At 43.1% G+C, this 17140-nt stretch overlaps 1 protein-coding gene and 1 long non-coding RNA gene across 2 annotated transcripts in view; both read left to right on the forward strand.

The window, feature by feature from the left end:
• The first annotated feature begins 372 nt into the window (after positions 1-372).
• Positions 373-3308, forward strand: LOC113950786. Its single transcript, XR_003528880.1, has 3 exons — positions 373-592; positions 1038-1207; positions 2507-3308. It is a non-coding gene; the product is annotated as an uncharacterized LOC113950786 (long non-coding RNA).
• A 2682-nt stretch (positions 3309-5990) lies between these two features.
• Positions 5991-17140, forward strand: part of EMILIN2 (elastin microfibril interfacer 2) — a 31507-nt gene continuing 20357 nt past the window's right edge. The window contains exons 1-2 of the mRNA XM_027650886.1: positions 5991-6157; positions 6289-6411. Coding sequence (XP_027506687.1) covers positions 6033-6157; positions 6289-6411 — 248 coding nt within the window. The 5' untranslated portion in view covers positions 5991-6032. The remainder of the gene's footprint in view (positions 6158-6288; positions 6412-17140) is intronic.

Consider the following 17140-nt stretch of genomic DNA (forward strand, 5'->3'; position numbering starts at 1 on the left):
TCAGAAGAAATATAGAGAAGGCCTCCTTAAAATTAGCAGTTAGTTTCTTCCTTGGGAAACAATTAGGCTAGGAGTTATTTTTTTCCAAGGAAGCAAGACTGATGTTGTGATTACAGTATTAGGTCTTACCAACATAAAGAATGTCCGCCTCTCATTTTCAGGAAGAGATTATTATTTTAATCTTTAAGTGGACTTAGTGCATTTATAATCAATTCCTTGAAATAAACCAACATCTGTTACACCTAAACTGAGATTATAATGTCCACCTAGAAACTCATACCTGTTGTAGCTAAACTCACATAACTTTCTTGCTTATTTAAAACACCAGGAACTTCAGCCAGAGACTGGATAAACTGATGAACAAGGAATTACAGCTTCAGAATCATTTTCTATCAGAAGCAATGTCATTGTTTAAAAATCTGCTGACAACTTTGTCCCAAACACTATAAAGTCATGTGCCACTCCCTTCTCTCGTTTCCAGCTCATCTCTAAAAAATTATGAAAGCTGAAATCTGTCATGTTCAATCAGAGAGCGGCACGTTGACAAGGGCAGTGCATGCTGTGAAGCTGTGGAAGCTGCCCTATACTGCAGGTAAGGACTGCACACTAATTAATGCCCTTGGTTTAATTCTTTATTCTGAAATACTGCACTACCATCAGAGGTGAGATATTAAAACAATATGATAATTCTTCTTTTCACAACAAGCAACATTCAAATAAACTCTTTACAGGAAGGGCAAACAATGCATACAGTTTCAGACTCAGTCTCTTAAGTATGTTCCAGTGATTTGCCTGCAGGTTTCTGCTACAGGTAGCAACTGTAGCTTTGTACAAACCATTTTTGTCCTATTAAATATGAAGGTTAGAGCAGTAGGAGCTGCAGAAAGAACAGAAGAGCATCATGCACCCTCTCCTTTGAAGTCACTTGGCAATTTCACCAAATCACAGATAAGCAGACACAAAAGAAACCTCTTCCCCATATCTCTTCTACCCTCCATCTGCCAAGGAATGCTGATCTCCTCTGATTTTCTTTCCAGTACTCTGGCTTCTTCCACCTTAGTGCATCTGCCAACCAGCTTGGGCTCTTCACTGAAGATCCTGTGGAGCAGGAAAATGTTTTCTGCTGATTGTCATCCTATACTGTGATGTCCAGACTTTTGTTGTTGGAAAACCATGGTAACATCAGTCAGTCCTCTCACATTATATAGTAAGTAATATGAGAGAGCACTTACCTTTTGTATAGAAGCAATATAGACCTTAATCACGTTATTTCTTTAGCTGTCCCAACTATTCAGTACAAAGTAGATAGGATGTTCCACAAGTGTGTCATACTTGTGGTTAATGATGCTCCAGCACTCAGGCAGATCATTCTTCCTGGTGGCGAATAATGTATATTGATCTCTGTTGTCCTGCCTTGAGGCCTTGAACCGATAGTAATGGTGTGCTGAGACAGCTGCTCCCAGGGACTAGCCTTTGTTTATTTTGTTCTCTAATCAAACCCATAAGTATGACAATAAAGAGCATCAGTTTCAATACAAACACCTAACGCATACCACAACTAGGCAAAGTTTAGGCTCTCTGTAATACACTGATTTGTTTTTCTGTTCAAATAAATAAATGTAGCACAAATGTTTTTCCATAAAAAGAAAGGAACAGCAAGGAAGAAAGGCTGGAGTTTTCAGGTTGCCTGCCCATACACTGAAACATCCCCAACAGCACTGTCACCTAGATAGGCAAATACAGCACTTCACTCAAGTGAAGATGTGGCCGAGCACTGGTCAGGACCACATGAGCTATATCTCTGCATACTCCAAAGCTCCTAGAATGGATCTCTGCTACAGACCTTTTTTGTGGCATTAACAAAATCTCTGTGGTTGCGTAACTGTTAAGGCCCTTCAAGGTGGCTCTTCAGTAAGGAGAAATCCAAAATACCCTGTTCTTCTTCCTTTCATTTGTTTATTTATTCATCCCTGACTGGAGCTTGGATTTTTCATTCTAAGTTAACGTGTTTATAAAGAGTAATTTTATTAGCATCTGTTACTTACTTTTCATTCAGTCATTAATTTTCATTAAACATTCACAGATAAATAAGTGTCTGGCATACTTTATTGAGGTGATTACACATAAAAATTTAAAAATTGAAACCTGCCTCTTGCAATGGGGAATAATTTTTTAAAAGATATTGTAACCAAAACACACAGTCAAATCTGAGAGGGGAAAAGTTGGAGAACACCAATCCTAGACTCAAATTAGAAATGTTTACGTTAATGTTAAGATTACCATGTAGTGACCTATGCACCAGGTCAAGTGAATGTGACAGGGCTGTATCATGTCTCTGCAAAACAGTATTCAAAACCCCTCTTTCCCCATAGAGTGCTTTTCCTAGTATATCCAAAGCAGCATGCACGATACACCTCAGTCCAAGCTTTCCTCTTTTAGCTTGGAGTTTCCTACAGTCTCCTTTCAAACTTTTCTTTGTTGCCTAATACCAGTTTCATCTTTCCAGAGGGACACTGTGACCTGCTTTGACCAATGGATGGAGTTAATACAGGACCAAATGTAAAGCCTGATTGGAGAGAAGTACCTGAGAGACCTTCTGTGCCCCAGAAAATTTTTCTAGATGAGAGACCTTTTTTTATTACAGAGAAGTATCAAGGGAGTACAAACACCTCTCTGAAAACCACAAGTTATTTTGGCAATTTTTTCAGGCAGGGAACCTGAAGAAAAGGAACTCAGAATTCACAAAGAAATTTATTGCTGAAATCTACAGAAAAAAAGCTGATAGATAAGAGAGGTAAACTGCGGGGAGAACACCATTCCTGCTCCGTGCATCACATCACTACAGATACTTTTCTCTCTTGATGTTTCTGCAGTAAATACTCTGATCATGTTTTTGCTATTTATTCTACCCACTTGCTCTGTGCACTTTAGTCTCTCTGGAAGGCCCTTGCATGTGGCCCTAGTTGTTTCCCTATCATTGTCCTGTTACGAAGTATCAAAGTGTGGTTGATCTTGATGCCGGAAACACAGACAGGATGCTTAGTAAAGAAACAAGAACTTAAAAACATTTAAAAGAATTTATGGAGTCACTTCTGGGATCTCCTTCTGCCAAGGATGCAGTCATCGAAGATCTCCTCAGTGCACTCACAGACTACATGTTCCATTTGTAGGGAGGGGTGGAGGGATACTTTCCATGTACTGAAAGGATCATCTGTCTTGGGATTTCTGTGAATTTTAGAGATGAGAGGACATAGCACAGAGATATAAAGTGTGAGCATTTCTGTCTTCTTGAGAACACGATTAATCCTCATACTTATGCTCTGAAATAAAACTAGTTACACCCATAGAAAAAATGCAGCCATGTGCAGAGCTTGGACCACATTTTCAGCATGCACCTGAGCTGAAGATTCTCCTGACAAAGCCCAATTTCTCTACTGGTTGTTCTTGAATCAGCTGATATCATAGGCCCAGTGTGAATATTAGAGGAGTTGAGCTCTGTACATGTGCCCAAATTCATCCATTTTTATTCAGCTCAATAATTCCACCACAAGTCATCTCTGCTGCTACTCCTTACTGAGCCATCGTCCAGCCACACATAAAAGTTCACTCCCTGAAGCAGCACTTGTATTCAATTTCCCACAGAGCTCTGGTTTAAGTGGGAAGAAGAGAATGGTCCTGCAGGATTTTGTTTTTCAGTGTTATGGCTTATTTTAAATGAAACAAACTCAAAAATGCAGTGTGCTTTGCAGTGTAAGAAGTCTTACATAGCCTTTTAAAGAAATGGCAGCAAGTGCTGTCAGAGCTCTGTTTCATATTGACAAAGTAGTTGATTCAGAGAGTAAGGAGATGACTAGATATCAGAAATCAGGAGAGAGATTTTCTTGCACAGTTACTGAGTGAACATTCACAGAGTCCTGAAGTTACAGGAAACTCCTGATTCATTATCTCCATATCCACGGAGTAAGCAAAGGGTTGTAACAACTCTACTTCTAATGGTGTCCCATGTTATGTTCGGTCACGCAATTGAGTCTGTGGTTCACAGGTTAGTAGGGTGCCCTCATGGCAAATCAGGTAATATCTACTTTTTCTTCCTTCACCAAAATATAAGCTCAGTGTTTTGCATATGTTGCTTCATGCTCATTCTGTTTAAATCAGCCTATTAATTTTTGTACTATGCAGTCATTCTCAAGACAGGCATGACCTCAGTCTTTTATTATTTAATGACTTTCCCTTTGTGGGACAACATAGAGCTCTTCCATGTTGCTCGTCACTTGGAAAAGGACCAACTTCATGAGTTGGTCTGAATGAGGAGGGGGGAAAAGGAAAAAAAAATGCCTTCTTTATTGTTTTTTAGGTATTGAAATCTAGTCTTGCCTTCTTCAGGCTGGAGAAACTCCAGATAATTTCTGCCGGTACAAATATGAATGATACGCATCTACTAATCTAAACAGTGGCACAGCAAATTGTTCAACCCTTGTCTGAAGCACAGTTTCTTAAGACAGTGAGGTGCTATCCTCTTCAAAGCAGCTTCAGGGCATTAGAAGGGTTTCAAGAGAAACAGGACAGATTGAAGCAACAGTCATAATCTCATCTTTTCCCACTACTATTTATTGCCAATGAAGTGTTCCTATGCATCTGTAATGGCTCACATTTCTCTGGGGGACAGGAAGCTTTAGTGTCTATTTCCAGTGAAACAACTTCTAAAAAACAGTCTGAATGCATAATTTTGACCTCAGCATTGAAAGGTCATTTCCGTGCAGACTCAGAGGCCAAGTGAAGTTGTCAGGTGAGACCAACTGTAAGACTGGCAGATGAAACCTTTCTGTTTCAGTAGGTCAGGGCAAACTGTGAGGAGAGCAGGCTGCTGTCTACAGCACAAGAAAGGGCCCAACCCTGCTGCTGGCTTTGCCTGCCTGTGAGACCTAGAAAACCCTGAGCAGCTGCTGTGGCCATGGGAGGCCTGGGAACATGTGGACAGGGTTGGGGCTGGTCAGACTCAGCAGCAGCAGCAGGCACTGCTCCCAAAACTCCCACCCAAACTCTTCTCCACCCATACATCGCTGTCTCCCTTCCCCTCCTTCCCTCTGGTGGGAGCAGCCTGACCTGGCCCAGCTTTGATGCTTTGTTCAGTTTCGCCTCGGTCCAAAGATCCAACCTACAAAATAGCAGGAGCTGAGAAAGATAAAGGAGCTGTGTGGTCCTGACAGCGGTGGACCCATTGCAGATGGCCTCACCTGGGCAGGCCACTCAGTCGAAGTTCTTGAGTTGGATTTTAACAGCTGGGTCAATCTGAATGCTCATTGCTCTCTCCAACCACTGAACACTCCTCCTTACAAATAAAGGCTTATTGTACATTGCTCACAGAGGTAGCCGCCAGCACCCTTCCCATGCCGATGGGTTGGAATGAGCCACTGGGCCATGCAAGGGAATGCCATGTCATGGCACTGATGTCAAGCAGGACCACAGGGCAGCAAGCCCTTCTCAGCCTCCCTCATGCACACCAGGAGCACCACCAGCACACCGGGAGCCCACTGCGTCTGCACCGGCCCCACCTGAAGGAGAACCCAGTGGGCCTCTTGCCCGCGATTCGCGGGGCTGCGCTCTGTCCCAGGACTCCGGGTCATCGGGAGAGGGGGAGCTCTTCCTCAGGGGCCCGGCCCTCTCCTCCCATCCGCTCGGGAGCGGCCGTCGGCCGGCTCGGGCAGGGGTCGGGAGCAGGGGCTGCCCCGAAGGGACCCGCTGGTGGCGAGGGGCGCCGCGCCGGGCCGGCGGCTCCCGCTTCTGCTCGGCCGGGGGGCTGGAGCAGGGCGGGGGCCGGGGCCGGCCGGCCGGGTAGAGGGGAGCGGCGCCTCGGCCGGAGGGGGGTGCGGAGCCGCTGTGGAGGGCGGAAACGGGGTGGGGGGATTTGCGTCAGTGAGGGAGCTGGGAGCGGGCGAGGGCGGGCGGGACGGACGGAGGGACAGACGGACGGAGGGAGCCCTCCGAGAGGCACCGGCCCGCCCCGCTCGCCCGCCGCCGCTGCCCGCCGCCCCATGGAGCTGTGCCCGGGGCCCGCCGTGCACTGGGGATGGGCGCTGCCGCTCCTCCTCGCCCTGGGCGCCGGGCTCAGCCACGGCACCCCGCACCTGCCGTACTCCCGGCCGGGCTCCCGCAGCAAGTGAGTACCGCCCGCCCGGAGCGGGAGGCGCTGCCGGCGGCGGGGCGAGCTGGGGCAGCCCGGGGTGCCGGTCCGGGCGAGCTGGGCCGGCGGGAGGACTCTCTGACGGGCGCTGTCTTTCCACCCTCCAGGAACTGGTGCGCCTACATAGTGAACAAGAACGTGAGCTGCTCGGTGCTGGACGGGACGGAGAGCTACATCCAGGCCCAGTACAAGTGCGCTTGGAACCAGTTCCCCTGCCAGCCGACCCCGGTGTAAGTAGCCCAGGAGGCGACCTCGGGAGGGCAAGCGCTTGGCCACCCACCGCCAAGCCCCGGCAGGGAGGTGGTCGCTGCGCCGGCGCTCGGGTGGTTCCCGGCACCCCAAAAGCGCAGAGTCGGGACAGGAGGGCGCGGACCGCCCCTGGTCCCCAGCACGCCCCAAACAAAGCGCGCTCTCATTGCAAACATCAGGCGGCCGGAGCTAATTGGAGCCAGATTGAATTGTTGGGCTGTGCAGCCAGCCCGCCGAGAAGGAGCTGCGCTGGCACACCTCGTCGGCGTGGTGGGGCGTGCAGGCAGGCGGAAAGCACGCGGGCTGCTTCCCATGGACGGCGGGAACGCCAGGATCTGCCGGGAGCGCACCTATGTGCTGCTGGGAGCGCCCCTACGCACCCTGGCCCAGAGCTGTCAGGGTACAGCCACGCTCAAAACCGGTTTTATGGTTACTCTGTGTTCCTGGATCAAGAGAGAGCCAGGAACGTGAGCCAGCTGGTTTACAGTCTGTGTATCCCTGTCGGTTGCCCAGCAAGGGGAGCTGCCAGTGCAGAGATTTTTACGGGGGGTTATATAAAGTTACTTTTTTGATTTTAAGCTTTATGAGTGTGACCACGTGCTGGTCTGCAGAGTGACCACCTACGGCACGCTGTGCTGCAGCAAGGCTGTGTGAGCCTGCAGGTACCATCGGCGTCAGGGAACAGATGTATCCCACTTACCTTCTGGCAAATCTCATGCAAGTCCCCATTCCTCAGTTTCCCACTTGAGAAGCAGTAATATTTGCATGTTTCTGTTTGAAAGCTCTTAGTGATATGCACTCTGTGAAAGCGTTTCACCTCTCCCAGAAGTCAGTGGAAGGACACCCAGAGATTTTCGTAGGCTCAGACTTGGGCTGAGGTGATGATGAGGATTGTTTTAGAGTAAAACTTCAGTAACTAGTTTTTATTTTGACATGGAACAGTGAGAATGAAACTTATACTGCTGTATCCTGGGTACTACTGAAATAAGACTGTGGACATTGATGACACTGCCACCCTGGGGCCCATGACAATAGGTGTTGGGTGTTTGGCATTCAAATGCACCGCTTTCTGTCTGTTTGGGTTGCTATTTTCATTAAAAAAAACAGCTTTTCTCTATTGGAAAATATAAACACTGGAATTTGAGGGGAAAAAACAAAGACAGCAGACAGCTGAGTAACATTCTCTTGTGTAATATCCCGTTTCTCTTTGAGTGTTGAACTGGCCATTTTGGACTTGTGACTGAGTTTATGGACTGTGTAATGGGGTGTGCCCTCTATCTTGAGAAGTCTCCGTAGTAGAGCTACAGAGGAGTGAGGAGTGGTTGAAACTGAGCTCTTTAAACATATAAATCACCAAGCGTTGAGATAAGGAATTTCAGAGGCAGTAAATTAGGACTTTCGTGGACTATTTGCTAGTAGATAATGAAGAAAGTGCAAGGGCATTGCTTCTAGCTCAGGAAATTCCTGAACTGAAAATGTTTGAGTGTGTGAGGTCTTTCGCAGGAGTAAGAAGGGGAAGCCCATCTTGAGCAGGGGGCTGGACTGCATGACCTCCAGAAGTCCCATCCCTTTCAGATTTCTCTGTGGTTCTGTGAAATGGCATTGTCTGTCCTTGTGCTTCGGAACATCTGGAGTTGGCTGCTGTCAGAGAGAGACTATGGGGCTAAACAGGCATTTGGTCTCGCCAGCTGTGTCCAGTCTCATGGGGTTTTTTTGTTCTTTTGAGAATGGAATTAGATACTTATCATAAGACTTTGTTGCCTCAATTTGACTTTCTTTGTTGAACATCTATTATTTTCTTCGTAACTGTAATGGCAACTGCAAAACAATTCCTTTTTCTTAACATAAAATATTTTAAGCACCTTACACAGCACTGGCTGATTAACACTGAAGGATGGTGGAATATCAAAATCTTGAAATTTTATTGTGTTCAAAACTTTTGAACTTTTTGACTTTTATTTTTGTCTGCTGCATATACACCTTCTCTAAGTGCCAGAGTAGGAAAGGAGCTAATCCAAAACGTTTGAAAGACACGCCTCAAATCCTACAAATCCCTGACTTCAGTCCTGTGAAAAGAATTGTTTAATTCAGAAGGAATAGTGGTCTGAATAACAAAATGTGTTTATATATGTTTATTATCTAGTGCTGACATAAAAAGGAGAGGAAAGAGCTATAAAAGCAACAAAGAAATAACTGTGAGGACTTTTCAAAAATTATTCTCCTTCCTTCCTTTATACACTTGCATAGAGAACTTAAAATGAACTAAATAGCAGATATTCATGGTAATAAAGTATAGTCCCTGTGTACTCTCTTCCTGATACCCAGGGTTTATCTGAGAGCTCATTCAGCTGCAGACAGTGGGGACAGTGAGATCCAAATCAAACAAAGAGTTCCTTAACTGTATCATAGACGTAAGAGTTTTACTAGTACTTAAGTACTGTTAGGTCTATTTTTTAATCAGTCAGTGGATTTACTGTTGATTTATGTTAGTTGAAGACTAGGTTTAAAGTGCCTTTCTAATATTTAGGTACAGTCTAGGTTATGGATAGCAATTACTTAGACTGCATTTTGTATGAGAGCATTTCACTGCCTTAAACATACGGAGTACTCCCAAACTCCATGTGTTCTTCACATACAAGAGAGTGTGTATTCAAGTTTGGATTATAGTCAGCACTAATTATCCTTTTAATTTTTTTTTTTTTTCTTAGAAATACAAAGCTCTGGTGATTAAGCATAAACATCATATGCATGCATGAACCCTTTTTATCTACCCTTTAGGCCCATTAAAATATAATTTGTCTGGAGAAAAAAAACCAAACCAAAACAAAATCCCCTATTGGGATGACTACACTTCTAGAAGTGTTAACTGTAAGTTCACTTTGGCTAGGGGGTGTATTTCCTGAACTGCTAAGTTGAAATTCAGGAAATTATTACACTCCGTTGTTTAAGTGTTCTGTAGGTACTTGGGCTGATAGTGCATTTCCTTGCTGAAAAGCTGGTGAATGCTTTGGCTCATTAAGGTGTCAAGGATAAATGTGAGTTGAAGTGTGGCTGCTTAAGAGATAGGAAGAGAGGGAGTAGAAAGAGCAGAAAGGCCCTTTGAAGTATGTTCCCTTTGAAGTATGGGGGCACCTGATTTATTTTTTTTAAAGCTGTGAGTAGCAAAGAAGGAGGAACGCTGTTATTAGTAGGTCATTGGGCTGAAGGGTACTTACACAAAATATTAATGTTTTTACCCACTAAAAAGAACTTGGATGTTTTGAAATTTAATATTACTTCATAAATAACTGACCCCATCCTGCTTCTTCTGTTCTGAATTTCCTTTCCTAGCTTTCTTGTGAATGGTTTGGTAACTTAATTAGCATTATTAGCAATTTATAACTAATAGCATTGTCTGATTCTAAAGAAAAAATGTGTTGCCCTTCTGGTTAGATCCTACACACTCTTTAGGGTTTTGGCTTGTTCTGGTCAATGTAGCTGCTTCAGAGTAGGATATCGTCTTACCAGTTGTTTGGTTTGCCTCTTGTTCTCTAGAGTATGTTGGGACATTTGGCTGTACCATAGGTGCTCAAGCTTATGACCAGCATTTTTGGGGAAAGCTGCTCTCGACACTAAGGTTTTGATTTTAAAGTTTGAAGAGAACTGAAGTGTCTGAAGCGGAGGGATGTTTTCTGGGTTTCTGTCTTCGCTACAGAACTGCAATAGGACTTCCCCGTAAATCAAATAGAAAGAAATTTAGATTGGTAAGAACCTCTGGAGGTATGTAACTCCCCCCTGCCATGCCTCCCAGCTATCAGGAGAGCCAGCTTCACGGTTAGATAAGGTTGCTCAGGGACTTGGAAGAGGGGATGTTTTATCAGATCTTCTAATTCATGTACCAACCCCCATTAATTCTGCTACATGAGTAAAGATTTGTGGGCTCAAGTCAGGTCATCTGTCTTTAGCTTGTGAAAACTAAATTTCATGGTTTAGTGTAAGCTTCTCATATAACACTAATGATAAATGTTTAATAAGCAAACCCATTATTTCATTTTATTGCACATACTTAAAAAATGGTCAAGGAAATGATGAATGAATCAATAGCTGAATTGGCAAGCCTCTCCAAATCTCTCATTGAGCAATATTTTCCAACTTCTTGTCGTTTGATACTTTCAAGTGAGCATAAATAAGCCCACTGCCAAACGATTCATGGTTTTGTTCATTGCCCAGAAGAAGCAAAAGATTGAAATAACTTTAGACAATATTACTGTTAGTTTTCTGCATTCTTAAGTATCCGGATAGATGATTACTTATGAGTAAAACACAGCTTTTAATGAGCAGCACTCAGTGTTTATTAATAAAATAATACTAAGTAAAAGCAGAAATGTATTACTGAGGAACAGCATATGAGACTTCGAGTTCATGTTAAATGGCTTCATCAATCTGGCCACCCCAGAGCAACCTCGATGGAGCACATCAACCCTAGTCTAGGAACATGTAGGAAATCCACATCTTGTTTTCAACCCTTCAACAGTCTCAATGTAGTTTTAAGTGAGACTGTTCGGTTGATAGAAATTAAGCATACAGACCAGTGTCAGAATGCTTAGCACCAGCCAGGATCAAAAACTCAGATACACAAGTCAGCACAGATCAGAGCCTGTGCCTGCCACTGGCCTCCAGCAATACATATCTCGTAAGAAAAACTTTCTGGATGCACAAAAACTTGAAGGGAAAGTGAGAGCTGTTTAATGTTTCCCCTCCAAGTATCTATAAAGGTCTTTGGGATTTTTTTTTTTCTGACTTCTTGTATTTTGTATGAAGCAGTGTTTCTTTGTACAGGCTCCAGCTAGCTGGCTACATAGGGAGGTTAGCCTAAGGGGTTGTGCATTGAAAACAGCAAGGAAACTTAAAAAACTTCAATCTCCTGTAGTGCTTGTTTGAAAATCTTTGAGGGCCTGCTGGGTGTGGTAAGCTTTCCTGGCTGGCTCCCCGAGCCTGAAATTGTGCATCTCTACCTCCACACACTGAATGCAAGAGAATCTTTCTTCTCTGTGAACTGGACAGGGAATTTTAACTTCACACATCATCTGAGTGTGTTGCAACAATTTTTTAAAAATCACACAGTGCTCCCCACTTCACAGTAGTGTAAACACTTAGAGTTTTATGCTTTCAGGTTTGAGAAATGTGCGACCTGGGGGTCTGGAGACTCATCTGTCAAACACCAAACTGTTACCAAAAAAACAGATTTTCTCTTTTAGGGAGCTGCTGACCTGTTTAAAGTGTATTTCATCATAAATCACCCAAATAACCAAGGAACATTCTGCACCATTAGAAAATGGGCAGTGCCAGTTTTACACATTGTGCATTATTACTCCCATCTGACTTCGGTTTTGCATTCACATCTCATCTTTCCTTTCCCTTCTGGTTCACTTCTGGCTTGGTGTCTTGAAAAGTAACAGCTCTCAAAACAATGCTCCATTTTATTCTTAAAGTTGGGGTCCCAGCTAATCCCACAGTTAGCTCTTGCATTCATGAAAGTATTGGTTTTCTCTTCTAACTGTGTGTGTTCTTAAATAATCTGTCAGCAATAGCTAATTCTAGGGCATCCTAGGAATCAACTATTTCATGGGCAGAGAAGCAGGAGAGAGACTGTTGGAGCTCAGTTTCTCAGGCAGCTTTATCAGTAGCAGTGTTCTACATCCTCACTTGATCTTTTCACTGCTGTAGGGTGAGAAACTTGGTCCTCGCTGCTGGAAGAGGCAAATGAGTATGTTGCTAACATATAACCTGTTGCAAAATTGCACCTGTTCCATCCCTGTTAGACACGTTGCAGCTCTACGAAGTTTTGCTGAAATCTTTTTGAAAGGACTGTATTTTCAGGGTTCTCCTATCCCATTCCATTTAAGTGGGATTTTAATAGCTTATTGTTGGTCTGTCACCACGTCTGACTGGCAGAAGTGTATCTCATGACAAAATGGAAGGAAGCAACCATATAAGATAATTTAAGATTGTAAGTCCCAAGAATGAAGCTCTGCTTTGAGCTTTGCCACAGACTGTCTGTGGCTGCAAGTTACTTAAATGCATCCTATGTCTTGGTTTCACTGCTTCTAAGAAGAGGATGCTACCTAGTGGTAATTTATGAACATTAAGAGTATTAACATTTTAAACTTCTGAGCATTACCTACTGGACTTTAGTGGTCAGCTCTTTGAAAATAAAATCTTCGGTGGCTGAGAGTTAGACAGGTAGGTATTTCCATGTGTGTATGTGTCTGTATGAAGATACATATACAGGAAGAAATAACTAGTATGAGACATGAGGTCATGTTTCAGAGTGTGGAGTCCTTTGGCTCTTTCTTCCCATGAAGAAACATTTCACTCCCAAGAGAGAAAATTGTAATTTGAATCTCATCTTTTTTTGATAGAAGAATTCCAGCTGAGTGGCATGAAATTCACTGTGTAAGTAATAAACAATGGCACTTCTGGAGGCTTTGAATGGAGCTACAAATGAAACCATGTGGTGTTGCCTGAGAATAGTTGAAAGTTTTTGTCTTCTAATGCTTCCTGTAATCTTCTGCCTCTCTTATTGAAAAAACCACCCAAACTCTGAAGTAAAATTCAGGATTCTCTTGGATTCACTGAAATAATGTTCAGCATTGAAGAGAACTGTGTGCAAGAGACCAGCCTGTAATTAGCTGATTTGGGCACCATGATTGTCTGCTCCTTCCCTGGCACCAATAGGTGAGACAACAGTTTTATTTAGATGTAGAGAAAAGCAACTTTTTCCTTCCTAGCAGGAGGGAGTAATACAGTCACCTGTGCCAGGTCTCTGCCCACTAGCAATTTCTTCCATCATGCTTTTCAGGTAGCATGAAGACACCAAATAAAAATAAGCATTGGAAAAAAGCACTTAGTCTCTAATGCTCATTCCTGTTTTACGCAACATTTAGTAAAATTACCGTGCTTTTGTAATCAGATACTAAAACAGTAATTGCCCTGACCTGGATGGGTGATTTCTTTGTTATGTACACAGCAGGCAGTTGTGTTTCTGTGAATGCGTAGTGCTTTGACTTATTCCCTTGCTTTCCTTGAGTTTCAGTCCCTGTTAATGCTCTCAGCAGGCAGCAGTTTTTTATTCAGGATTTAGCTCAGAATAGATCTGGTACAAGTGTTGGCCATGCTGTAGTATGCATTAGTGAAAACTTTATTAAAAGCTCCCTTATGTACCTGTGCGAGCCCAGAGAAGCTGAGCCTGCTTGGTCATATGTGCTAGTGGTACTTGTCACAGTTTTATGTTTTCCACAGGGGTGCCTCAAAATTGTGTTTTTCCCAGCACAAAAAAATTTGAATCACTCTGTGGTTTCTTTTCATAACGAATATTAGGTCCTGATTATTGTGTTATCTATAGACCTGGCCATGACTTTTCAGGATCTTCAATTAAGATGGCTGTGACTGGGCCAGACATTGGACTAGTGGGTAAGGTCAGTGGCATTTTTTTTCAAAAAAAAGTAATTCCTCAGACCCCAGTGCCTGCAAAGACATGTACTAACCTACTTTATGTGAATTTTGAAAAAAAAAAAAACCAGCTAAAGGAAGAGTAGCAATGTAAAGATAAGATTTTCTTAAGTCTATCTCTAAGAAGCAGCTTAGTGTCTCTAATGCCAGATCAAAATGGAAAATCGTTTTGGGGTGCAATAGGATTCTTTTAAAATTGATTTTGCTGCATTGTATAATTGGAATTTATTATGGCCTTGATGTCTTTCTTTCACTTAACACCTAGACTTCTGTAGGTTACTCTATTCCCGTCAAAACATCTTTTCACTGCTTGCTATAAATGTCTTAGGATAAACTCTTAGTAAAGACACATTTTTCTCAAATTAAGCTCATCTGTGGGCTGGAACACAAGCTAGCTACCAGTGCTGCTGTGCAGAAGTAAGGTTATAAAAGAACAAAATCCAGAGGTGGGGTTTGACTCACCCTGAATTCAGTTGTCTGCCCTTTATACGGAGGGATGAATATGAGCATGGGAACTTAGACATACAGACAACCCCCTGCAGCGCTATAGGCTGGGCACAGAGTGGCTGGAGAGCAGCCAGGCGGAAAGGGACCTGGGGGTGCTGATCGACAGGAGGCTGAACATGAGCCAGCAGTGTGCCCACCAGGCCAAGAAGGCCAATGGCATCCTGGCCTGCATCAAGAACAGTGTGGCCAGCAGGAGCAGGGAAGTGATCCTTCCCCTGTACTCTGCATTGGTGAGGCCACACCTGGAGTATTGTGTTCAGCTCTGGGCCCCTCAGTTCAGGAAGGATATTGAGGTGCTGGAGCGGGTCCAAAGAAGAGCAACGAGGCTGGTGAAGGGACTGGAGCACAACTCCTATGAGGAGAGGCTGAGAGAGCTGGGGTTGTTCAGTCTGGAGAAGAGAAGGCTTAGAGGCGACCTCAACACTCTCTTCAACTACCTGAAGGGAGGTTATAGCCAGGTGGGGGTTGGTCTCTTCTCCCAGGCAACCAACAATAGGACAAGGGGACATGGGCTCAAGCTCTGCCAGGGGAGGTTTAGGTTAGATGTTAGGAAGAAATTCTTTACAGAGAGGGTTATCAGGCATTGGAACGGCCTACCCAGAGAGGTGGTGGATTCACCATCCCTGGAGGTTTTTAAAAAGAGATTGGACGTGGCCCTTAGTGCCATGATATAGTAATTGGAGTTGGATCAGGGGTTGGACTTGATGATCTTGGAGGTCTTTTCCAACCCAATCTATTCTATGATTCTATGATTCTATGATTCTATTGGTGACTCAAATGCAAGTCAGTGGTGTCCAGCATGCTCTGTAGGTAATCAGTTGTAAATAATGGCTTTAGGGTGAGATGCAGCCTCATGCAGTGAGATACAGGTTTGACTCTGCTGGCTGTATTGACTATTTCTGTTGGCCATCGTGGAAATACAGAGAACTAGTGCCTGTCCATACTTACACAGTAGGCACCTGAAATCCAGGAGAGCTGAAACTCGCTGTTACAGACAACCACTGGAAGTTTCCCACGATCTCAGTGGAACTAAGATTTCTGGCACTATTTGTAGGGCCTATGGTTAGGCCTGCAGTCTTGGGAAACAGAAAACTTGGGATCAACTGGTTCTAGTTTAGTATTTGTGTAGTATAAACCTACAAAATAAAAAATGTTTGGTCAAAGTACATTTGCATCTAGGTAGTATTTCTGAGAGTGTCTGTGTGCTACTTTGGCACTCACGTTGCAATCTATATTGGAAATTTAGATGACCGGGACTATATAACTGGATAAAAATAACTAGCAGACTATACAAAGAATGAATCTACATTCAATAAAATTGTGAAATACTGAAGATTTGTTATCTTATATTTAATAAGACAGCAATTTTCAGGCTGCTGAAGTATGGGACTTGTTCCAATCACTACAGAATTTTGGACCAACCTTAAAGCTTTGTGCTGAGAATAAACATTTTACACGCTGCTTATGTAGAAACATATGCTGAGTCAGCAGTCCCTTCCTCACAGTGAGGATGTGGTGCCACTTAACTCACTGCATTTCCCAAAAGGTTGAGTGTTAATATCTAGTTCCAGAACTGAGCCATATGTTTTCCCACCAGTTTTGTCCAAATGTTTCTGATTTGTTTTATCACTATTAAGTGACATTCCAAATATCAGTGTTAACTGTTTCCTTCTGTGGTTTAGCACCATGAGAATATTATAGCTTATTCCCTAGTCAAAATGTCTAGCATTTACAGCAAACATGAATTTTTAATTAAGCATTTTCCTAAGGATGTACTTCTCTTTCGAAGAGGAGGAATATTTGAATGCTATTGTCACCCAGTACAACTTTATTTCAGCTGCAAAACAGTTAGCTATTAAAAGTGAAGATTTGCATTAGCAGTCTGAATGTATTTTCTCATTTGATCAGCATGTTGAATTCATGGTGAAGATAGTAGGCATTGGTAGTTATAAGCCTGTTGTGGCAAGACTCCTAAAACCAGCTGTTCGTATTTTGTCTGTTGCGAGGAAAGATTAGAGACTGTTGAGAGAATTATTTCAATTACAGTATTTAGCTCAATTCATCAAGGGGATACAATCATCATCTTCTACTGAAGGTCCACAGGAGGATGGGATGACTAGGCACAGTAAGTGCTGGTGTATTGTATGTAACTTTTAACCATGTAAGAAATTACTATTTTTAAAAAATATCTTTAAGATACTTGTAAAAATAATTGTGTTTAGTAACACTTACATGAATAGCAGAAATCCAAGTCAACTGTAGGAAGATTTGATGTTTTACTGGTTTTAAATTGTGTTGCAGCATTTAAAGGCATTAAAGCAGAGCCTCAATTCTTTGAGAGACTTCTGAATTTTTTGTGAACCCTTTTGACCAAATTGCCTCACTAGATAGCTCTGTAAAGATTCACAACTACCAGATACACGATGTGAAAATTGATGTTACATTCTAACCATGTAACTCTACCCAGCTTCATAGAGAACCAACATTTTGTATCTCTGGCTACACGGAGTGCATTTTTTACGTTTTGTATGTTTGTGATTGTATGTTATGCATTTGCTGTGACTGTGAGTGAGCGGTTGGATTCAGAATACTGAAGAATTGAATAAAGACATGTCTGATTTGTATATTCTGGTAGCTCCCAGTCCTATGTCTTTCCCATACGTAGAATCACAAATTATTCCCAGGATGTGGTCCCTCGCAGGAAGCTACGGT

This window comes from Corapipo altera, unplaced genomic scaffold (genome assembly GCF_003945725.1).
Source record: "Corapipo altera isolate COAL_440 unplaced genomic scaffold, ASM394572v1 24, whole genome shotgun sequence".
Classification (NCBI taxonomy): Eukaryota; Metazoa; Chordata; class Aves; order Passeriformes; family Pipridae; genus Corapipo; species Corapipo altera.